This window comes from Artemia franciscana, chromosome 13, assembly GCF_032884065.1.
Source record: "Artemia franciscana chromosome 13, ASM3288406v1, whole genome shotgun sequence".
NCBI classification, from domain to species: Eukaryota; Metazoa; Arthropoda; class Branchiopoda; order Anostraca; family Artemiidae; genus Artemia; species Artemia franciscana.
In genome coordinates, this window is record NC_088875.1 from 42,691,641 (window position 1) to 42,715,364 (window position 23,724).

Genomic DNA, 23,724 nt, shown 5'->3' on the forward strand with positions numbered 1-23,724 from the left:
AGAGATTTGCCATCATTATTTCCTTATAATTTTTATACCAATTCAAAAAACTGTTACAGGAACTTAAAGTACTTTCAAGTCTCCTAAGAATACCTTTTTCAAAACTTCAAAATCCGTAAGTGAAATTCCTAATCCAGTGAAAATCCATAAGTGAAAATCCAGGTGGACACTGGATCAAAAAGTGGATCCGACCATTTATTACCGACCAATTCCTAACATCTTTAAGTGACTGAGAAATAACTCAACATAGTGAGTTATCGTCAAAGTAGCTCTTTGTCAAAGCCTCTGACGCCAAAAGATAAAATGCTTGGAAGTGATTGTAGTTCGACTGTAATCAACTAAGTTCCAAGATTAGACGGCACTCAATAGCTTTCCAAAAGAATGTAAGTGCGAGAAAATTCACCATGAAAAGAAGAAAATAGGCTGTATATTTTCGTGTACAAGAGTTTTAGACTATTAAATGTACCAGATCCTTAACAGGTAGCCTACCATTCACCAACTGATTAATTAATATACACCATGCCTATTTTCGTTTTTTTTCCTATAAGCGCTTGTTAAAATATCAATGAATAGAGGAAATAATTTTTTTTAAACTAATTTAGAGCAAAATTACACAACCAAGAATACCTTAAAAAGTTACGACAAATTGGGAATTCAATTTTTAATAAGAAAGAAAATCTCAAAATGTGTAATACGATTTCGGCAATAGTTTTGGCACTTTTGGCAATAGTTTGGAGCGTTTTGGTAATTGCAGCCACCAAATAAAAAATGGGAGTAAGAAATCAGCAATAAAAACATATGGTACCAAACAGCTTAAGTAGGTGTATCTTTCCTTTGGAGGTATAGGTGTCTTTGGAAATTGGCATAATGTTAATGTTCGAATTATTTACGGACAAAAACATTGCTTAATTTGAATAATTGAATCCTCGTTCGATTTACTTTATTAGTTGCCGTTGTTTTTTGTAATTCTTAGTTGACTTTGAACACTTTTTGCTAACGGATTCTTAGCTAACTTAAAACTTGACTGCGAAACTACTCGGATAGTCCTGTGTGGGTACGCCTCTTCGGTTCGGGCCAAACAGTCAGCGACTGGCGTCCCTGCCCCTAGCCGAGCCAAAGAAACTGATTGGGCATTGGTCTAGAAAGCTATCCCCGTCAAACAAGGACCACTAACGAAACGTCAAAGATAAGCCTCGGACCCGAACCTCTGCTTCAAGGTGATGTCTGTGATGTCAAGGTGATGAATTCATCGTTCTTAAATGTCTACAAAGAATTTCTGGCACGAATTTGAACTTATATGCCTCTCTCCATGGTAAAAGGGTTGGCTCTTGCAAAATATGAGAAATAGGGTTTCCCAGATTGAATGATGCAGCTTTTCATAAAACTCGCTCACTCAGAGGCTGTATTTTTAATGCTTGAGTTTACTTTTCTACTTATAATAGAAAACAAGAGGAGTAAAATTTTCAAAAGATGGCTGATTTAGCTACCCTAGATGATTTTGGCCAACTTCATTGTTTTGACTCTTTCAGAACTCACTTTCATGAACCTGATGGTCTGTTCCTAATTACTTGTACGACTCACGTTGTAGCAACTTCGCATTTTCTGCCAAACTTTCCGTTCTATTTTCAAAAGCTTGGTGAACTTTCTTAATTCACTTTTTGGCAAATAAAACATTAAAAGCGAAAATATTGGACTTATTAGTTAAATGAGTTCCGTTAAATCAAACACAACGTAGTTTTTTCTATTCATCTTGACGATTCAACGTCTGACAAAAAACTTCATAATTTTGAAAGAGCCCAAAGGAATATTTTTGAAAATTGTAATTTTCAAATACAAGTAGACCTAAGGTGGGTCCAGGGGGCGCCCAAATTAGAAACTGGTGTATTGTACGATTCATGGTCCTTTCGTCCACAGTCGATGAAATGTATTGGTCTCCATTTACAAAGAAATTCTTTAGGTAAACCAATCGCGCATATCAGTCCCGCTAAAGCTATTAGTGACACTGAATTACTTCAGAATCCGTAAGAGAGCGGCAAGACACCAGGGGTGTAATTCTTAAAAATGTAGAGGCAGGAAGATGACTTTGTTTCGATTTTTCAAAAATAAAGATGCAAATAAATCTTTTTCCTAAATGGGGCGGGGACAATTTTCTATTCCTTTGTCTTTCGTTCTGTTTGGTTCAAAACGCGATTTGTAATGGTTTCACATTGGCTAAGCAAACGTATCATATTGGTTTAAAACAGATCCAAGTGGTGAAGTCTTAAACCTGGGAACTCATTGGCCATTTTACTTTTTTAAGGTCTGTGACGCAAGCTTAGGCCAGTACTAAAAACAGTTGTCCCCGATGGAGTGATAAGAGGTTATATGAAAGAATTTATAGGAAATTGGAACTTCATAGGAGGGACTAGAGTGACGATTTGAGTAATTTGTAGTGGAGCAGGAGCGTGTGTAGCTGTGCTGATCTCTGCCGGTTTGGTGTTGCAGTGAGTTGTTATAACTAGTGTAGTCACATGCAGCCAAGACTTATCCAACAATATTTTAAGGAAAAAACTGTGATATCAAATATTTCAGGACTAAAGCCTTTCGTTTGAAATTTGATGGTTTAGTTTGTAAAAAATTACTAACAGCTCTAAATTTTCTCCTATCCCCAGTTCGGGACATTAAAAAACTTTCGGGACAATGAAACGGGACATACATGTAACTATCCCAAAGTGGATTAAATTTGTAACTTCCATAAATTTTTCAGGATATACATAGTTATTATTTCTATGATGGAAAATTGAGTTACATAATGTAGCAAATGTTTAGTTCTATTTCCTCTATAGGCTATTTTTTACCACTTCCAATATTTAAAAAGTACAGGAGATTTCCCTTTAAGGATATGGGTTACATTTTAAAATGATTATTCTTTGCCAGAGAAGATGTCCAATCTTCCAAATAATGAAAAAGTTTTCTTTATATATATGTAGATTTAGGTTAGGGGTAAATGCCCTCTTCAAGTCTATGGGTGCCCATAAGTAAGGAAGCACAGAAGTTAATTTTGGTCAGTAGATACAAACATCAAAGTATTATGACGATACTAGCTGTTGGGGTGGCGCTTCGTGCCACCCCAACACCTAGTCGGTGCCACCCCCCCAAGCCCCCCCCCCCCGCGCGCGTAAGTCGTTACACGCCATATTAGTTACGCGCCATTGTAGTTGTGTCCCTGTGTCCCACCTGTGAATATAGATAGATATGTATATATATATATATATATATATATATATATATATATATATATATATATATATATATATATATATATATATATATATATATATATATGTTTTTAACTACGTAAAACTTGCGAATATACAACATTCTTCGCTGTCCCATTGTCTGTACATATAAATATATTGTCAGGTTTACCGACTCTTGAACATGCAACATATAATTGTCCATGGGAAAAACAATCCGTATTCAGATCTATACCTCATTATTCTAATGATTGCCCTTGAGCTTCGTTGATGGTGATTGCTAATCAAACATTCCCTGTGTCCCCATCGTCATTTATATATCCCCCTGTTCCCCCCGGCGTCCTCGCTGTAGTTGTGTCCCTGTGTCCCAATCGTCATTTATAGTCGACAAACATGACGTCAGTTGACACACAAACATGACGTCAGTCGACACACACGTCCCAGTCGTCATTTGTGTCCCGGTGTCCCAGTCTGTAATTTCTCTTTGAGTGTCCCGGTCGTCATATTTATTCCCTGTGTCCCGGTCTGTATATACATTCGTTTTTGAATTGGTATATGATGAAATAAATTTTTTGTTTTTTTCCTTTTTTTCTTTTTAGTTTTTTTGGTTTTTACCTTTTTTTTAGCTTTTTTTTCTTTTTTCTTTTTAGTTTTTTTTGTAGTTTTTACCTTTTTTAGTTTTTTTTTTAGTTTTATTTTTCTCTTTATTTTTCAGCTTTTTTCCTTTTTTTAGTTTTTTTTTCTTGTTCAGTTTTTAGTTTTTTTTATTAGTTTTAATTTTTTTTCTTTTTAGTTTTTTTGCTGTTTTTACCCTTTTTTTAGTTTGTTTAGTTTTTTTCTTTTTTACTTTTTGTAGTTTTTACCTGTTTTTTAGTTTTTTTTTTAGTTAGTTTTCTTTTTTAGTTTTTTTTCTTCTTTTGTATTAATGCTAAAGCCAAGATTCGAACCTGGAACCTCTCGGACCTAGAACCTGGAACAAAACGCTTTACCAACTCAGCTACTTCGGCTTGAATACATTTACCTTCTTTAGTTTTTTTAGTTTTCTTTTTCTCCTTTATTTGTCAGTTTTTTTCCCTTTTTTAGTTTTTTTTTCTTTTTCAGTTTTTGGTTTTTTTAGTTTTTTATTAGTTTTTATTTTTTTTCTTTTTAGTTTTTTTGCAGTTTTTACCTTTTTTTATTTTTTTTTTACTTTTTTAGTTTTTTACCCTTTTTTAAGTTTTTTAGCTTTTTTAGTTTTTTTAGTATTTTCTTTTTAGTTTTTTTTTGTAGTTTTTATCTTTTTTAGTTTTTTTTCTTCTTTTGTATTAATGCTAAAGCCAAGGTTCGAACCTGGAACCTCTCGGACCTAGAACCTGGAACATAACGCTTTACCAACTGAGCTACTGTATTTGTATCGGATTAACGACGCTTCTTGACTACTAAGGTCCCTGCGTCGGCCCTGTAGTGCATTCCTGCAGCATGGTTCGATCTCTGGGTCCCGTATTACCACGCTAAGGTCAAACCCACTGCGCCAACACAGGTAGTTATATAACTGAGCTACTTCGGCTTGAATACATTCGTTTTTAATTGGTATGTGATGAAATAATTCAGACGTCAAATGCGGACAGTGACGTCACTCGACAGACACACAGACAACTTATTTTCATATATATTTTTTAGTTTTGATTTTCTTTTTAGTTTTTTTGTAGTTTTTACCTTTTTTATTTTTTTTTAGTTTTTTTACTTTTTTAGTTTGTTACCCTTTTTTTTAGTTTTTTAGCTTTTTTGGTTTTTTTAGTATTTACTTTTTAGTTTTTTTTGTAGTTTTTATCTTTTTTAGTTTTTTTTTCTTCTTTTATATTAATGCTAAAGCCAAGGTTTGAACCTGGAACCTCTCGGACCTAGAACCTGGAATATAACGCTTTACCAACTGAGCTACTGTATTTGTATTTGTATCGGATTAACGACGCTTCTTGACTACTAACTAAGGTCCCTGCGTCGGCCCTGTAGTGCATTCCTGCAGCATGGTTCGATCTCTGGGTCCCGTATTACCACGCTAAGGTCAAACCCACTGCGCCAACACAGATAGTTATATAACTGAGCTACATCGGCTTGAATACATTCGTTTTTGAATTGGTATGTGATGAAATAATTCAGACGTCATATGCGGACAGTGACGTCACACGACAGACACACAGACAACTTATTTTTATATGAAGTTTTTAGTTTTTTTTTTTTTTTAGTTTTTTTTTAGTTTTTACCTTTTTTTTATTTTTTTTTAGTTTTTTTTTTACTTTTTCAGTTTTTAGTTTTTACCCTTTTTTCAGTTTTTTAGCTTTTATAGTTTTTTTAGTATTTTCTTTTTAGTTTTTTTTGTAGTTTTATCTTTTTTAGTTTTTTTTTTCTTCTTTTGTATTAATGCTAAAGCCAAGGTTCGAACCTGGAACCTCTCGGACCTAGAACCTGGAACATAACGCTTTACCAACTGAGCTACTGTATTTGTATCGGATTAACGACGCTTCTTGACTACTAAGGTCCCTGCGTCGGCCCTGTAGTGCATTCCTGCAGCATGGTTCGATCTCTGGGTCCCGTATTACCACGCTAAGGTCAAACCCACTGCGCCAACACAGGTAGTTATATAACTGAGCTACTTCGGCTTGAATACATTCGTTTTTGAATTGGTAGGTGATGAAATAATTCAGACGTCATATGCGGACAGTGACGTCACTCTACAGACACACAGACAACTTATTTTTATATATCTAGATTATAACAATATATATTATATATATATATATATATATATATATATATATATATATATATATATATATATATATATATATATATATATATATATATATATATATATATATATATTATATGTATAGCATGTATTTATAGTAACATATAAAATAATATATTTTTATTTCAGGAATAGCTACCGTAGACAAAACGAAGATTGACAAACCTTCAAAGTTTTCCTTCTTGAAGAAAATTCCAAAAGATATAGAAAGCTTTCTCACCATGGATTAACCATTATGCAGAAGTGACATCAGCCTACATATCAGCCATTACCCTGTATATAGTTATTTAAGAGTCAACAGAGATTCTTGGCACCATTCCTTAATTGTTATTAAATAAAAAAAAATAGTTTTTTTAACTGAAAGTAAGGAGCGACATTAAAACTTAAAACGAACAGAAATTACTCCGTATATGAAATGGGTTGTCCCCTCCGCAGTCCCACGCTCTTTACGCTAAAGTTTGACTCTTTGCCACAATTCTACTTTTTAAAACAATGAAAAACTTTAGCGTAAAGAGCGTGGGACTGCGGAGGGGACAACCCATTTCATATACGGAGTAATTTCTGTTCGTTTTAAGTTTTAATGTCGCTCCTTACTTTCAGTTAAAAAAACTATTTTTTTTTATTTAATTTCTGAACGTTTTTGAATTAATGCATGTTTGATTTTGGCTCTCCGCACATAAATTATTGAAATGAAATTAGTATATTAATTTTTTTTGGCTAAATGGCTTTCTCTTAGTTTTGATCAGACGATTTTGAGAAATAAGGGGTGGGGAAGGAGGCCTTGCTGCCCTCCAATTTTTCGGTTACTTAAAAAGGCTACTAGAACTTTTAATATTCAACGAACGTTTTTATTAGTAAAAAATATACGTAACTTAAGAATTAACTTACGTAACAAACTTTTATATTCTTATATTTTTATTATGTGTACGAGGGGGTTTGTACCCTCGTTAATACCTCGCTCTTTACACTAAATCGTAAGTTTTGTCCCAATTCTTTAAGAATGACCCCTGAATCAAAAAGGCCGTAGAATAAATAGTTGAAATCACTAAAAATATTTTAGCATCAAGAGCGAGGTATCTATCTCCTCCTAAATACCTCGCTCTTTATTCTAAAGTATTTTTAGAACCCCTCATATGCGTAATAATCTCTGTTCGTTTTAAATTTCAATGCTATTCCTTACTTTCATTTGAAAAAACGTTTTCATGTTTATTTTTTCACTGTTTTTTTTATAGTAATGCTAGAAAATCCTGCGCCCTTTTCATTGAATTTTTCTTCCCCCGTGACATATTCCTCAAAGGAAAGATCCTCCCACAAAGCCCTCTCCCATCAACCCCACCCCCCAAACCAAAAAATCCCCATGAAAACGTCTGTACACTTCCCAATAACCATTACTATATGTAAACACTGGTCAAAGTTTGTAACTTGTAGCCCCTCCCTCAGGGATTGTGGGGGAGTAAGTCATTCCCAAAGACATAGTTATTATGGTTTTCGACTATGCTGAACAAAATGGCTATCTTAAAATTTTAATCTGTTGACTTTTGGAAAAAAATGAGCATGGGAGGGGGCCTATTTGCCCTCCAATTTTTTGGTCACTTAAAAAGGGCACTAGAACTTTTCCTTTCCGTTAGAATGAGCCCTCTCGCGACATCCTAGGACCACTTGGTCGATAAGATGACCCCTGGGAAAAAAAAAAAAACAAACAAATAAATAAACACGCACCCGTGATTTGTCTTCTGGCAAAAAATACAAAATTCCACATTTTTTAGATAGGAGCTTGAAATTTTTGCTATAGAGTTCTCTGATATAACGAATGCGATAGTGTGATTTTCGTTAAGATTCTATGACTTTTAATGGATGTTTCCCCCTTTTTTCCAAAATAGGGTAAATTTTCTCAGGCTCGTAACTTTTGATGACAAAGACTAAATTAATTGAAACTTAATATTTAGAATCAGCGTAAAAATTCGAATCTTTTGATATATCTTTTAGTATCAAAATTCCGTTTTTTAGAGTTTCGTTTACTATTGAGCCGGGTCGCCCCTTACTACAGTTCCTTACCACGAACTGTTTGAAAAGAAAATAATTCGGTATTTTGGGGCTTCTGACATTATTACTCCTTTGCGGAAGTTAGGCTCAAAATTGAAAAAGGATTATAGTTTTTCTCTGGGCCCCTTCCACCTCTTAGTTCGTTTATTTTCCCGTTAGTTTTCACCTGTTTTCGCTTTATAGTTGTGTTATCTCTTAGCAGTAGTTATGGTTGTGGTATATATGTTTTATCGCTCGTATAGTTGTGTTATTTTCAAATTATACTCCAGAATAGAGAGGCTCCGAACACCCAGCATTGTATATTAAGCTCTTAATTTGACGTTTTTTTCTAACGTGACCAGATTCGTCCTGCGCCCTTTTCATTGAATTTTTTTCCCCCATGGCATATTTCTCCAAGGAAAGATCCTCCCACATAGCCCCCTCCCTCAACCCTACCCCCAAAACCAAAAAAATCCCCCTGAAAACGTCTGTACACTTTCCAATAACCATTATTATATGTAAAGACTGGTTGAAGTTTGTAACTTGCAACCCCACCCCCAGGGACTGTGGGGGAGTAAGTCATCCCCAAAAACATAGTTATTATGATTTTCGACTATGCTAAACAAAATGGCTATCTCAAAATTTTGATCCGTTGACTTTGGGAAAAAAATGAGCGTGGGAGGGGGCCTAGATGCCCTCCAATTTTTTTGGTCACTTAAAAAGGGCACTAGAACTTTTCATTTCCGTTAGAATGAGCCCTCTTGCGACATTCTAGGACCACTTGGTCGATACGATGACCCCTGGGGAAAAGAAAAAAAAAAAACAAAAAAAAAAAAAAACAAATAAACACGCACCCGTGATTTGTCTTCGGGCAAAAAATGCAAAATTCCACATTTTTGTAGATAGGAGCTTGAAACTTCTACAGTAGGGTTCTCTGATACGCTGAATCTGATGGTTTCATTTTCGTCAAGATCCTACGACTTTTAGGGGGTGTTTCCCCCTATTTTCCTAAATAAAGCAAATTTTCTCAGGCTCGTAACTTTTGATGGCTAAGACTAAACTTGATGAAACTTATATATTTAAAATCAGCATTAAAATGCGATTCTTTTGATGTAGCTATTGATATCAAAATTCAATTTTTTAGAGTTTTGGTTACTATTGAGCCGGATCGCTCCTTACTACAGTTCGTTACCACGAACTGTTTGAAAAGATTAAATCCTCGTTTGATTCTGTTCGTTTTTTTGCGACTTCAACAGTTTTCACTGTGTATTTTCTGTTAAGCGTAGGCTAAGGTTTATGTTCCCTGTTCTCTGTCTGTTAAGGTTTATGTTCCCTGTGTAAGTTTTTTGCATATTAATTTTGCACAGTTCTACACATAAAATTTTTCAATGTAAGACGATAATTCTGCAATTCGGTAACTGAGACGCAGTTTTATCCATGCACAGAATTACATTTTCGATTTTTTTTTCTTTTTTTTGTATTGATTGAAAAATACACTGAAAATACATGAGAAACATAAAAAAGGACAGTTTCATTTTATAAGCTAGTTTATATTATTCTCTAATACTATAAGTAGCATCACAATTCTGGCTTGGCAAATGGGTAGGTCTGAAACTATTGGATCCAACGATATGAGTTATGCCGTATACAATATTTTTGTTCGGGGTGGGGGAGGCTACTTCTGTTCGGGACGAAGGGCTTACAAAAACAACTTTACAAAACGCAACGAAAATTTCTTCATATGTGTATTTGCTACTTTTCTACGAGTCAGAGAACTTTTTTGATGGGGGAAGGGGAGTTCGAACCAGTTATCTCCCCCCCACCCCCAGATACGGCCCAGAATCTAAGTATATTGTCCTTTTGGTGCAATTTACAGCTTTAGGCTTGTCAAATAATCGTATGTTTCATAGGAATATCCATCTTAAAAACAAACTGTTTCTGAACTTTGTTAATAGAACATATTTGATCTACTTCATCCAGCATGAAGAAATGTTTAATCAATACTGGTGGTTAACAAGCCTACAAAAAAAAAAAATATATATATGGCAATATTATGACAATAATATTATCTAATATTATGGTGAGGGATATTGACATATTGATAGATTACAGTATCTTAGATGCTGTCAGATATTGTAAATATAAATATATTTAATATTGCAGCAGGATTACCACCTAAAAAATTGTAACAAAGCCATCTAAAAAAAAACCATCTAGTTTCCTGGTCTAAAAAACAATTGAGGGCGATACTTCTCTTTCTTTAGAGTCTAACTTTGGTGGTATTGTTATATGTAAATTTTTTTTATCTAATCTTTACTGTTTAGATTAGCACCAGAACTCATGAGCAAACTACAAACATTTATCTAGATACAAGGAGATATCTAAGTAAAATTGAAATTCTTCAAAAATGTTGTCAGGAGTAGTATCCAAGTTAACTCTGGATCACAGCATAAATATTATACAATATTAAATAAAAAAAAAATTTTTTTAAACTGAAAACAAGGAGCAGCATTAAATCTTAAAACGAACAGAAATTATTACGTACGTGAGGGGGTTCGTCCCTTTTGTCAATACCTCGCTGTTTTTTTAAAATTCGAATTTTGTTCTAATTATTTAAGAATGATTCCTTAATAACTTTAGCGTTATTAGTGAGGTATTGAGAAGGGGAAAACCCCCTCATATACGTACTAATTTCTGTTTTGTAATCATTTCTGTCCGTTTTAAGTTTTAATATTGCTCCTAACTTTCATTTGAAAAAAACTTGTTTTTTTTTTAATTTCTGATCGTTTTTTAAATAATGCTGGGAAATCCAACACCCCCTTCATGTAAAGTTCCCTATGAAAAATTCCACCATGGAAAGATTTCCCACGTAACCTTCTCCCTGGACCCCCCCCCACCAGTAAAAATCCCCGCTGAAATCGTCTGTATGCTTCCCAATAACCAATACTATATGTAAGCAATGGGTAAAGTTCACAACTTGCAGTCATTCCCCCGGGGATTCAGTCATCACCAAAAACATAGTTATTAGATTTTTCGACTATGCTGAACAAAATGGCCATCCCAAAATTTTGATCGGGTAACTTTGGGAAAAATGAGCGTCGGAGGTGGCCTAGTTGACGTCCATTTTTTCACTTAAAAGGGGGCTAGAAATTCTAATTTCCGTTCAAACGAGTCCCCTTGCGATATTCTAGGGCCACTAGGTCGATACGATCACCCCTGGGAAGAAAATCTTTCTTCTGGCAAAAATATACAAAATTTCACATTTTTGCAGATAGGAGCTTGAAACCTCTACAGTACGGTTCTCTGATACACTGAATCTGATGGTGTGATTTTCATTCAGATTCTACGAATTTTAAGGGGTGTTTTCCCTTTTTCGAAAATAAAGCAAATATTTTCAAGCTCGTAACTTATCAAACAGTTCGTAGGAGCGACCCGGCTCAAAAGTATCCGAAAGATACTATTAGTTACATCAAAAGAATCGCATTTTAATGCTGATTTTAAATACACAAGTTTCCTCAAGTTTAGTCTTACCCATCAAAAGTTACCAGCCTGAGAAAATTTGCCTTATTTTAGAAAATAGGGGGAAACACCTGATAAAAGTCATAGAATCTTAAGGAAAATCACACCATCAGATTCAGCGCATCAGAGAACCTATCTACAACAATGTGGAATTTTGTATATTTTGTCAGAAGACAGATCCCGGATGCGTGTTTATTTGTTCCTTTTTTTTTATTTTCTTTTCCCAGGGGTGATCGTATCGACCCAGTGGTCCTAAAATGTCGCGAGAGGGCTCACTCTAAAGAAAATTAAAAATTCTGGCGCCCTTTTTAAGTTACCAAAAAAGTTGGAGGGCATCTAGGCCCCCTCCCACGCACATTTTTTCCCCTAAAGTCATCGGATCAAAATTTTGAGATAGCCATTCTGTTCACACTTAGTCGAAAACCTAATAACTTTGTCTTTGGGGACGACTTAATACCCCACAGTCCCCGGGGGAGGGGCTGCAAGTTTCAAACTTTGACCATTGTTTACATATAGTAATGGTTATTATGAAGTGTACAGGCGTTTTCAGGGAAGCTTTTTCGCGTTGGGGTGGGGATGGGTCGGGGGTTAAGTGGGAGGATCTTTTCATGGAAGAATTTATCACAAGGGAAAAGAATTTCCATGAAGGATTTTCTAGCATTATTAAAAAAAAAACAATGAAAAAAAATTAAAAAAAAATTCACCTGGAAGTAATGAGTAGCATTAAAACTTAAAACGAACATAAAATATTACGTATATAAGGGGGTTCGGCTCCTCCACGATACCTTGCTCTTTACGCTAAAGTATTTTTAGTAATTTCAACTATTTATTGTATGGCCTTTGTGATTCAGGGGTTATTCTTAAAGATTTGGGATAAAATTCAAGCTTTAGTGTAAAGAGCGAAGTATTGACAAGGGGGCAAACCCCCTCATATACATAATAAAAATACACAAATATAGAAGTTCGTTACGTAAGTTAATTTTCAAGGTACGTGTGTGTATTACTAACAAAAACGTTCGTACAAAAAATAAAAACATCTAGTTGCATTTTCAAGTAACCAAAAATTAGAGGGCAACTAGGCTTCCTCCCCCACCCCTTTTTTATGAAAACCATCCGATCAAAACTATGAGAAAGCTATTTAGCAGAAGAAAAATTTGTATGTAAATTTCGTTTTAATTATTCATGTGCGGTGAGCCAAAATTAAAGCATGCATTAATTCAAAAACGTTCAGAAATTAAATTTAAAAAAACAAGTTTTTTTAACTGTAAGTGCGGAGCGACATTAAAACTTAAAACAGACAGAAATTATTCCGTATATGAGAGCGGTTGTCCACTCCTCGACACCTCGCTCTTTACGCTAAAGTTTGACTCTTTCTCACAACTCTACTTTTTAAAACAATAATAAACTTTAGCGTAAAGAGCAATGGGTTGAGGAGGGGACAACCCTTTTGATATACGGATTAATTTCTGTTCGTTTTAATGTTACTCCTTTCTTGCAGTTAAAAAACTTTTTTTTTTAAATTTAATGATGAGTAACACTAAACTTGATAAAAGTTATGTAATTGAAATCAGCATAAAAATCCAATTCTTTTGATGTATCTATTGGTATCAAAATTTCGTTATCTAGAGTTTCGGTTACTATTGAGCCGTGTCGCTCCTTACTTGGATGGAAAATTCCATCCAAGTTGGAATCCACCCAATTTGATGGAAAATTCCTATACCATTTATTAAAGATTTTTGGAACCAATCAGTTGCACACCTTTCGTCATGACTCCGCCTTCCCGTGTGCGCAATGACAAATTCTTAGCGCATTGCGATTGGAATATAGAAGACCTGTCGAAGCTATTGCTGTGACGCTTTGGAAAACTTCCCAAACCACGCGCTGTGCTCTAATATTTATGTTGTGCTCTGGATGCTCAAAATAATACAAAGCCTCAATTGTATTTTTTTTTCAAATTTAAAATATTTCAATACTCTTCAAAACCGACAAAAAGGGCAAAATGGTTAACATGTATCTAAAACTCGAATCAAAAGTCTCTAAAAAATTCCGTTTAGACAAGAATAATGTTCAGCTTAAATCACCTTTAATCACAAGGATTCAATCTTGTGTTATTCAGAACACACTCGAGAAGTAAAGTTAGGTTAGTCCTAAGGAAACACACCAAAATATGATGAAAACATAACTTTAGTTTAGATAATAATACAATTTGGGCTATATATCTGCACATTAGGGGGGTGTGGGGATAAAGTAACCTTACCCCCCCCCTCTAATGTGCAAATATGAAGCCCACATTATTCAAGTCCAATGCATTCTGTCACCCGCTATTTGTCTTTGTGGCTATGAAACCGGTTTTCATAGATCTTACATTCAGCAAACTTCTCCAGTGTGTTCTGAATAATACAGGAGGACCCATAAGGAAAATACATAACTCAGTTAAATCGAACCTCATTAGTTTTAGCATATACAAAGGTTTGAACATAGACTTCTCTGTTTAATTTTCATAATCGATGATGAGAGATTACAATAAAAATTAAAGTCGCCAAGGCCTTGACAGGTCAGGATTTATTCATCCCAAAAATATACTGTCAGCATTTCGTTGCAACTCGATTAGTCTGAGGTCCTAAAAGTTCTCATATTCAAGATTTGGAGAATAAAAACAAGTTTGAAGAAATAAAGATCGGGGACAGATTTTTTAAGGACAATGAAAAAGATGGACAAAAAAAGCAAATATTTGCTGAGGACAACCACCTACCTTCTTCAGCGCTATCAGAAAAATCAAACAGTTCGTGGTAACGAACTGTAGTAAGGAGCGACCCGGCTCAATAGTAACCAAAACTCTAAAAAATTGAATTTTGATATCAATAGCTAAATCAAAAGAATCACATTTTAATGCTGATTTTAAATATATAAGTTTCATCAAGTTTAGTCTTACCCATCAAAAGTTACGAGCCTGAGAAAATTTGCCTTATTTAAGAAAATAGGGGGAAACAACCCCTAAAAGTCGTAGGATCTTAACAAAAATGACACTATCAGATTCAGCGTATCAGAGAACCCTACTGTAGAAGTTTCAAGCTCCTATCTACAAAAATGTCGAATTTTGTATTTTTTGCCAGAAGACAAATCACGGGTGCGTGTTTATTTGTTTGTTTGTTTGTTTTTTTTTTTTTTTTTTTTTTTTTCTTTCTCCCAGGGGTCATCGTATCGACCAAGTGGTCCTAGAATGTCGCAAGAGGGCTCATTCTAACGGAAATGAAAAGTTCTAGTGCCCTTTTTAAGTGACCAAAGAAATTGGAGGGCATCTAGGCCCCCTCCCACGCTAATTTTTTCCCAAAGTCAACGGATCAAAATTTTGAGATAGCCATTTTGTTGAGCATAGTCGAAAACCATAATAACTATGTCTTTGGGGATGACTTACTCCCCCACAATCCCTGGGGGAGGGGCTGCAAGTTACAAACTTTGACCAGTGTTTACATATAGTAATGGTTATTGGGAAGTGTACAGACGTTTTCAGGGGGATTTTATTTTGTTTGGGGGTGGGGCTGAGGAGAGGGGGCTATGCTGGAGGATCTTTCCTTGGAGGAATCTGTCATGGGGGAAGAAAAATTCAATGAAAAGGGCGCAGGATTTTCTAGCATTACTATAAGAAAACAATGAAAAATAAACATGAAAACTTTTTTCAAATGAAAGGAAGGAGTAGCATTGAAACTTAAAACGAACAGAGATTATTACGCATATGAGGGGTTCTAACGATACTTTAGCATAAAGAGCGAGGTATTTAGGAGGAGATAAATACCTCGCTCTTTATGCTAAAGTATTTTTAGTAATTTCAACTATTTATTCTACGGCCTTTCTTATTCAGGAATCATTCTTAAAGAATTGGGACAAAACTTACGATTTAGTGTAAAGAGCGAGGTATTAACGAGGGTACAAACCCCCTCGTATACATAATAAAAATATAAGGTTATGAAAGTTTGTTACGTAAGTTAATTCTTAAGTTACGTATTTTTTTACTAATAAAAACGTTCGTTAAAAATTAAAAGCTCTAGTTGCCTTTTTAAGTAACCGAAAAATTGGAGGGCAACTAGGCCTCCTTCCCCACCCCTTATTTCTCAAAATCGTCTGATCAGAACTAAGAGAAAGCCATTTAGCCAAAAAAGAATTAATATACAAATTTCATTTTAATAATTTATGTGCGGAGAGCCAAAACCAAACATGCATTAATTCAAAAACGTTCAGAGATTAAATAAAAAAAAAACTAATTTTTTTAGCTGAAAGTAAGGAGCGACATTAAAACTTAAAACGAACAGAAATTACTCCGTATATGAAATGGGTTTTCCCCTCCGCAATCCCTCGCTCTTTACGCTAAAGTTTGACTCTTTGCCACAATTCTACTTTTTAAAACAATTAAAAGCTTTAGCGTAAGGAGCGAGGGGTTGCGGAGGGGAAAACCCATTTCATATACGGAGTAATTTCTGTTCGTTTTAAGTTTTAACGTCGCTCCTTACTTTCAGCTAAAAAAAATTAGTTTTTTTTTTATTTAATTAAAAGAAAGAGTAAAACAAAATGTGGCTGAGACAATACGGATAAAACCGAAATGACAGAATCAAACAAAGAAATATTCGCTTTTTTCGTCCAGTGTTTTCGTTGGCCTTAAAAAAAACCCATTCTCGATATTTATTTCTTCAAATTTTTTGCAGGTCAGTGTGATTTGCAAAGTCATTTTAGAAGGATAAAAAACCATATGCTTGCATTTGTACACAGTTATCACATCAAAATGCATTTGAAAAGAGCCTGAGAAGGTTCAGCAGGACGATCACCACACCTCCTGTTCAGGAGCTTTCTCTCTTTCTGCCGTAGTTTTAAAAGGCGAATAAAAGACATTTATGTAACCAAACCCAGTCTTATCACCTACATAAGAAAACAAACTACGGAGCAGCTAAACATCGGACAGAAAAAAAGGTACACCGTTGGAATTGCCTTGCCTGAACACCCTATTCAGGAAACTTAGGCCCTTGGCCTGAACAACAAGGAAAATATATTGGCTTGAAAAACAAGGAAAATCAGTTTTTAGCATGGAAAGCATCTTTTTTCCATCTTTTCCATCTACTTGGAACAACGTAGATCTGTCTAGGGGCACGTGTTGAAGGAAATTGTTATGTCTACTCGCTTCTGTAATTTACAAAACATAATATTTAAAATGAAATCAATTTTTTAGCAAAGAGCTGCGTCTTAGTATAAAACATGATGAATGACCTCGTAAGCATATGTTATAACCATAAATGACTTAAAATGTGATAAATGACGTCATAAAGATAGGTCACAACCATATATGACGTAAAATGTATACAAGGCAGCTTCAAAAATCAAGATTATACGGCCGATTAATACGGACTAAAAGTCCAGGGTCCCTACAAAGAACTAATTGATTATTTGGATTAAGTATCAAGACAACCCGATGGCATTAGGTAAAACAAAATGGTATTATTACCCGATTATAAGAATACCCGAGGATAATCGGGTATTACCTAATGGTAATATTTATAGTTAAGGACATAACGAAGTTTCTGCTGATGGAAAAGTAATAGCGAAATTATTTGCTAAGACCCAGGACAATGCGGCTGAAATCAGGATGAATATCCCAAAATGATTGTTGCGGGCAATTAATCATGGCTGCATCAAACAGTTCGTGGTAACGAGCTGTAGTAAGGAGCGACCCGGCTCAATAGTAACCGAAACTAAAAAACTGTATTTTGATGCCAATAGTTACATCAAAAGAATCACATTTTAATGTTGATTTTAAATATATAAGTTTCATCAAGTTCAGTCTTACCCCATCAAAAGTTACGAGCCTGGGAAAGAAAATAGGGGAAAATACCCACTAAAAGTCATACCCACAAAAATTTTAAGTTTTAATGTCGCTCCTTACTTGCAGTTAAAATAAACCAGTTTTTTTTATATTTAATTATACACAGAACCGAGAGTAGTTAGAGGACTTGATAAAGAACTGAAGTGTGGAAAAACTTCAAAAGCGGGTTTACTCGGCAATATGAATGAAATTTAATTGTCTATTCGGGAGGTTTATTCCATCAAAATCATATGCTGATTCTTTCAAACAAAGGTTGAATAAATACATTAGTCAAAGAACTTATCAGAAGAACTCAAGTGCAGAAACAGTCTTGAGAAACAACTTTATTCGGGACTTTACATCCATTTGAGCTGTCTTCATGAGAGGTTTATTCTACAAAAGCCATCCTTCCATGGAAGGTTGAAAAAATACCATATGCCTAACGACCTGACTATTTAAAGTACTAGCGGCATATCAGTGATTTGTTGTGCGCAGCTAATTATGCAAGAAAAGTTTGTTACCCTAGGCCATTTTTGGGGGGAGTAACAAGGAAAATAAGAGATAAAATGAAGATCTTTTATTCTAAAATCACAAGAAACAACTGACTCAACGGTAAAAACAAAGCAAAAAACTAAGAACATATTAACATTCAGAGAATCAAATTATGCATTTCAAATAAATAAAAGTCGAAAACTGTAAATGAAGATAAAATACACCGGTACTAAGCCAGACTAGGTACAAAGTTGTACATCATGTGTAAGGGCATGTGGAGTAATTCCAGAAGCTCTGGCAGGTTGGGCTCTAAAAATAAAATTAAGGCATTAAAACAAATTTGCTTAAATGAAAGAAAATGACTCTTAAGATATTTTGTTCGTGTAAAACAAGTAGAAAACGGTCTTTCTTCCAAATACTTATTGCTACGAAAACATAAATACATCTTCAAGAATAAAGAGGGAGGAGGGCGTAAGAGAGAGAACGAGACGGAAAGAGAGAGGAGAGAAAAAAGAAGATAGACATAGACGAAGAAAAAGGGGGAGGGAGATAGATTTAAATAAGTGGGTGCTCTTCTAATATTTTAGAGCGCTGCCAAAGCATATATGAACCTTCAAAATGAAAGGTAGGCGCGTGGGGGGGGGGGGTAAGACAGAGAACAATAGGGAGAGAAAAAGATGAAGAAAAAGGACAAGAAAAATATTTTTTTCAAGACAAATTTGTGTGTTTAGGTGTATTAAAGAGCAATTAGTCCTATATATTTCACACAATTCAGTATTTTTTCCTTTTATGCAGACAGTATTTAATATGTCGCTTAAACAAAAAAAAAAAGGCCAGGAGAATGAATAAAATAGTACACTTGTAATATACAATTTTATACAAGACAACTGTAGAAATTTTAAGAGTCCAAAAAAGCAAAAAAGGAAAGGACTGCTTCCATTATTGTTAGAAAACTACCGTTTTCACTATTGATCCATCCATACTTCACCAAAAAAATACCTAACTAAAATAAATTCAGAAGAGAAAAGTCCAGACGATAAAAAATAACTGCGTCTTAGAACAAATAGGCTACATTAGAATATATAAGAAATAGCTAAAACTTATAGAAAATAGCCTTTTTCACTATTCATACATCAGGCCTCACTAATAAATTCCATAGCTAAGAAAATGTCCAGATGATAGGAGACAACTGAGCCTGTTAAAAAAATTAATGTTTTCACTATTTATATATCCAAGCTTTAGTAAGAAGTTCAGAACAGATAAATAGAGAATATAAAAATAACTAGAACTGTTAGAAGACAACCGTTTCCACTATCGATACATCCAGACCTCACTGAAAAATTTCATAGCTAAGAAAAAGTCCAGATGATAAGAAATAACTGCACCTGTTAAAAATTAACGTTTTCACTATTTACATATCCATGCTTTACTAAAAAGTTCAGAAGAGATAAATAGAGAATATAAAAATAACTAGAACTGTTAGAATATAGCCGTTTTCACTATCGATACATTCAGACCTCACTAAAAAATTCCATAGCTAAGAAAAAAATCCAGAACAGAAAAAGTCCAGACGATATAACTGATGCTGTTAAAAAGAAAATTACCATTTTCACAATTCGTACAGCACTCATTATTAAAAAGTCCAAAGCTACAAAAGAAAACCCAGAAGAGATGTCCCGATGATGAAAAATATATAGAACTGTCAGAGTATTGCTTTTTCACTACTGACTCATCCATGCATCACTAAGAATTCCATAGCTAAGAAGCTGGGGCGTAATTTACTATGGGGAAGGGGGAGCGGCTGCCCCCTTCAGAGCCAAGTTTACACCCCCCCCCTCCACAGCTGAAATTTAGTTTCTGCAAAAAAAAATCGCCAAAATTAAGATAAGCCAGCATAATTCAAGTATCCAGGGAAACAGGTCAGTTTTTCTTAGCATATCTTTGCTTTTATGGTAGTACATGACTCATTTTTCAGTTTTCACTGCTATTGATTTGGGAAAATTGGCTCCAACTTTGGCACCCCCCCCCCGCCCAAGAATTTTGACGAGACTACTCGACTGCTACGAAGAAGTCCAGAACAGCAAACTCCAAACGATAAGAAACAACTGTAACTGAAAAAAAAAAATTTAACATTTTCACTATCTATTTATCCACGCCATACTAAAAAGTCCAAACTAAAAACAAAATAAATCCAGAGAAGAAAAAGTCCAGGTGATGACAAATAGCTAGAACCATTAGAAAATTGTCGTTTTCACTATTGATTCATCCATGCCTTACTGAGAATTTCATAACTAAAAAAAAGCTCAGAACATAAAAAGCCAACGTGATAAGAAATAGCCGTAATTAAAAAAAAAATCATTCTTTTCACTATTTAAATATCCACGCCTGACGGAAAAGTCTAAACTAAAAAAAAGGTCCATGCCCAATAAAAAGTCGATAATGATAATGATACATAGATAGAACTATCAGAAAAAATCTGTTTTGACTATCGATATGTTCACATAAAACACCATAGCTAAGAAAAAGTAGAGAAAAGTCCAAAAAGTCGAAATATCTATGCGTCTAAAAATTTCATAACTAGAAAAATTCCAAAACAGAAAATATCCAAATGATAAGAAGTAACTATAACTACTGTAAAATTACTATTTTCACTCACGATATATTAATGCATCACTGAAAATTCCATAGCTAATAACTGCAGGAAAACTACCGTTTCCATTACTGACATATTCAAAACTCACTTAAAAACGCGCAAATAAAAAAAAAGGTCTGGAACAGAAAAATTCCATATGATGACAAATAACTATAACTGTTTACTGTTTCCCACATTGATATATCCAGACCTCATCAAAAACTCCATAACTAAAAAAATTCCAGATAATAAAAAGTAACTGTAGCCTACCTGTTAAAAAAATACCGTTTTCACTATTTACATATCTATGCCTTACTAAAAAGTCCAGAACAGATATATAGAGGATATAAAAGTAACTAGAACTGTTAAAAAATTACCGTTTTCACTATTGACATACCCATGCCTCACTAAAAATTCTGTAATTAAGAAAAAGTCCAGAGGATAAAAAATAACTGTAACTATTAAAAATTTTGCGTTTTCACTATTTACACATCCATGTTTTACTAAAAAGTCCAGAAAAGCTGAAGTTGAGAACATAAGAAATAACTAGAACTGTTAGGAAACAGCCGTTTTCACTATAGATATATCTAGGCCTCCCTGAAAATTCTATAATTAATAAAAAGTTCAGAATAGGAAAAGCCCAGATTACGAGAAGTAACTATAACAGTTACAAAAATACCGTTTTCACTAATATCATATCCATGCCTTGCTAAAAAGTCCAAAACTAAGAAAAATGCTAAATGATGAGAGATACATATAACGGTTAAAAATTGCTGTTTTCACTTTTGATATATCTATTCCTTACTAAGCGGTCCAGAACAGAAAAAAAAACATGATGACGAAAAATAGCTTCAACTATTAAAACTACTGTATTCACACTCGATACTCAACTAAAATGATTTTATTTTTAAACGCCTTACACGATCATGCCGATCAATGGCAGTTCTTGTCATAATAAAAGATAAGGCACTAAACATATAAAAATCAAAGCCACAGTCATCGTCATACAAATCTATATGTTGACTCGAATTAAAAAGTATTAAAAGCCTTATTAAAATCCTAAAAGTAAGAAAAATCCCAGGACAGAAAAGTCAAGATGACAAGAAAGAGCTATAACTATTAAAGATTATCTTTTTTAATATTTATATCCAAGCCTTACTACAAAGTCCAAAAAAAAGAAAAAGCCCAGAAAAGAAAAAGTCGAGATAATGAGAATTGACTATAATTGTTAAAAATTACCATTTTCACTATTGATATATCCATGCCTCACTAAAAAGTCCAGAACTACAGGACAGCTGGTAGTTTTGAAGTCTGCAGACAGAACTTTGGCTAATAGCTCCTAAAATGATTGAGAGATCTCAGCTCAGTTTACAAAAAATAAGGCAAAAGTATTATTTATCAACTTTAAGAACTCGACCCAGTCATAGCACAGTAGATAGATGGATAAGTGTATTCTAAAGCCAAATATACAGCCATGAACACCGTACAATAACATAAACGAAAGACACAAATAACATAAACTTTGATCAGCGATCATCACAAAGCGCTTAAACGAGACACTACATTAACCTAATACTAGTACTTAATACTTGAAAAAAAAGGTCATTGAAAAGAACACCTAACACTCGGAAAAAGACATAAATAAGACATTATATTTACTTTACACTTTTTTTTTATATTTAACAAAATTTCCAGGTACCTTGCTACTCTACAAATAAACTCAGGCCAAGTACTATGTAAGACACCTGGAAGTATAAACTCATTATTTCCAAATATCCCTTCCCTTATCGTAGAGAGCCCCTGGCGCCGGCTTAAGCAGTGCACTAAATAATCATCTTTAACTCTGCAAAGCGGGCAAGTATATCTGTCTTCATTAGAAAATCTTTCTTTAGAATATTTTATAAATCTTGCACTAAGTAGATTAATGCTCTTCTTGCCAATACGAGGTACTTAGATCATTCCCCACTGCAGCAAGACTGGAGGACAGGCTTGTTACTTGCCCTTGTGAAAAACAGTCCAGCGAGTGAAACGCCAATTTGACGCCCAAGCACCGGCAATGGCTCTAGATGATCTTTAATCACCAAGAGCTAGTGATATACTATGCTCAGATTGACACTTCATTCTGGTATACATCAAAATTAGTATACGATATGACATATTTATTAACACTAGAAGCCTTTACGTCCCATGGTTAATGAAATAATTGATTTTAATAGAAATTTAAAACAGAGACATACCCTTTTTTCTAAACTAAATAAACCAATTGAAAAAAGAAATTCGCTATAAGGCATACCCAGATTAACCAGCCTTCTTTTTCCCCAAAAATTTTTTCCATTACTTCTATAAAATTCTTTTGTTCTTCCCTGTCAAACAGCCCCAGAAAATTTTTTGACCACAATCCTTTTTAATTCCTCACAACCCCCCCCCCCCAAAAAAAAAAAATCATCTTCACCATCTCCACACATTAGGCAAACATAAGGACCCTCTTTCGACCTCAACTTTCCTCAAATATTTTCTTTTATCTCTAGGCGGTAAAACATTTCTTCTAATCAATATTTCTCACTTCCCCCCTTCTAACCCTTGCCTTGAAATATACTTCCTCTCTCCAAACTTCCTCCCTGCAGTAGTAAATCTCCCCACCCCCTTTTTACTACCTAGATATAGGCTAATTTTTATCATTATAATTTTGACATTTTTATAGTCTTTTTTTTTACAAAATTTTTTTTTTTTTTTTTAGTCACAAGACTAATTTGTCTCAATATTTTATTTGGTTTAACTCTTCTGCAAAATCTACGAGTTTTAATTGTTTTTGACCTTTTTGACATGTTGACCTCAAGTTCCTTAGAGATAAAAGAAAAAAACTAATAGAAAGGCCAATAAAGGGAATTAGAAGTCGTAGCATCTCAGACAGTGGTTCTTCAGCAACCCACGTAAGGTTCGGTCTTAACCACATAACGCACACTTTAAGGAATTGTACTCAACACAGTGGGGAGAATATTACGTATAGAACTTTATACATATAGTGTTCTTATTTTTGTTGTGTGAGGCTGAGTCCTCACACAAAAAGCTTTGTGTAATGCAAGCCTTCAGACACTTACCAAAATGAGGCGTTTTGGGTGTGATACTGAAAGTCTTCTCCATGCCTACATGTGTTATGTTCGCCCGTTGCTCGAGTACGCGTGCCCGGTGTGGG

At 34.4% G+C, this 23,724-nt stretch overlaps 2 protein-coding genes across 5 annotated transcripts in view; one reads left to right on the forward strand and one right to left on the reverse strand.

The window, feature by feature from the left end:
- Positions 1-17,077, forward strand: part of LOC136034958 (zinc finger MYND domain-containing protein 10-like) — an 82,549-nt gene extending 65,472 nt beyond the window's left edge. For 2 of the 3 annotated variants that reach the window (XM_065716508.1, XM_065716506.1), the window contains exon 9: positions 6,151-6,441. In XM_065716508.1, coding sequence (XP_065572580.1) covers positions 6,151-6,251 — 101 coding nt within the window. In that variant the 3' untranslated portion in view covers positions 6,252-6,441. Of the gene's footprint in view, positions 1-6,150; positions 6,442-16,259 lie in introns of those variants that run through there. The other variant, XM_065716507.1, reaches the window with a different exon arrangement.
- An 892-nt stretch (positions 17,078-17,969) lies between these two features.
- The window catches only part of LOC136034962 (uncharacterized), a 58,616-nt gene continuing 52,861 nt past the window's right edge, over positions 17,970-23,724 (reverse strand). For both annotated transcript variants that reach the window (XM_065716517.1, XM_065716516.1), the window contains exons 8-9: positions 21,771-21,870; positions 17,970-18,208 (exon numbers count right to left, since the gene is read on the reverse strand). In XM_065716517.1, the coding sequence (XP_065572589.1) occupies positions 18,129-18,208; positions 21,771-21,870 (180 nt within the window). In that variant the 3' untranslated portion in view covers positions 17,970-18,128. The remainder of the gene's footprint in view (positions 18,209-21,770; positions 21,871-23,724) is intronic.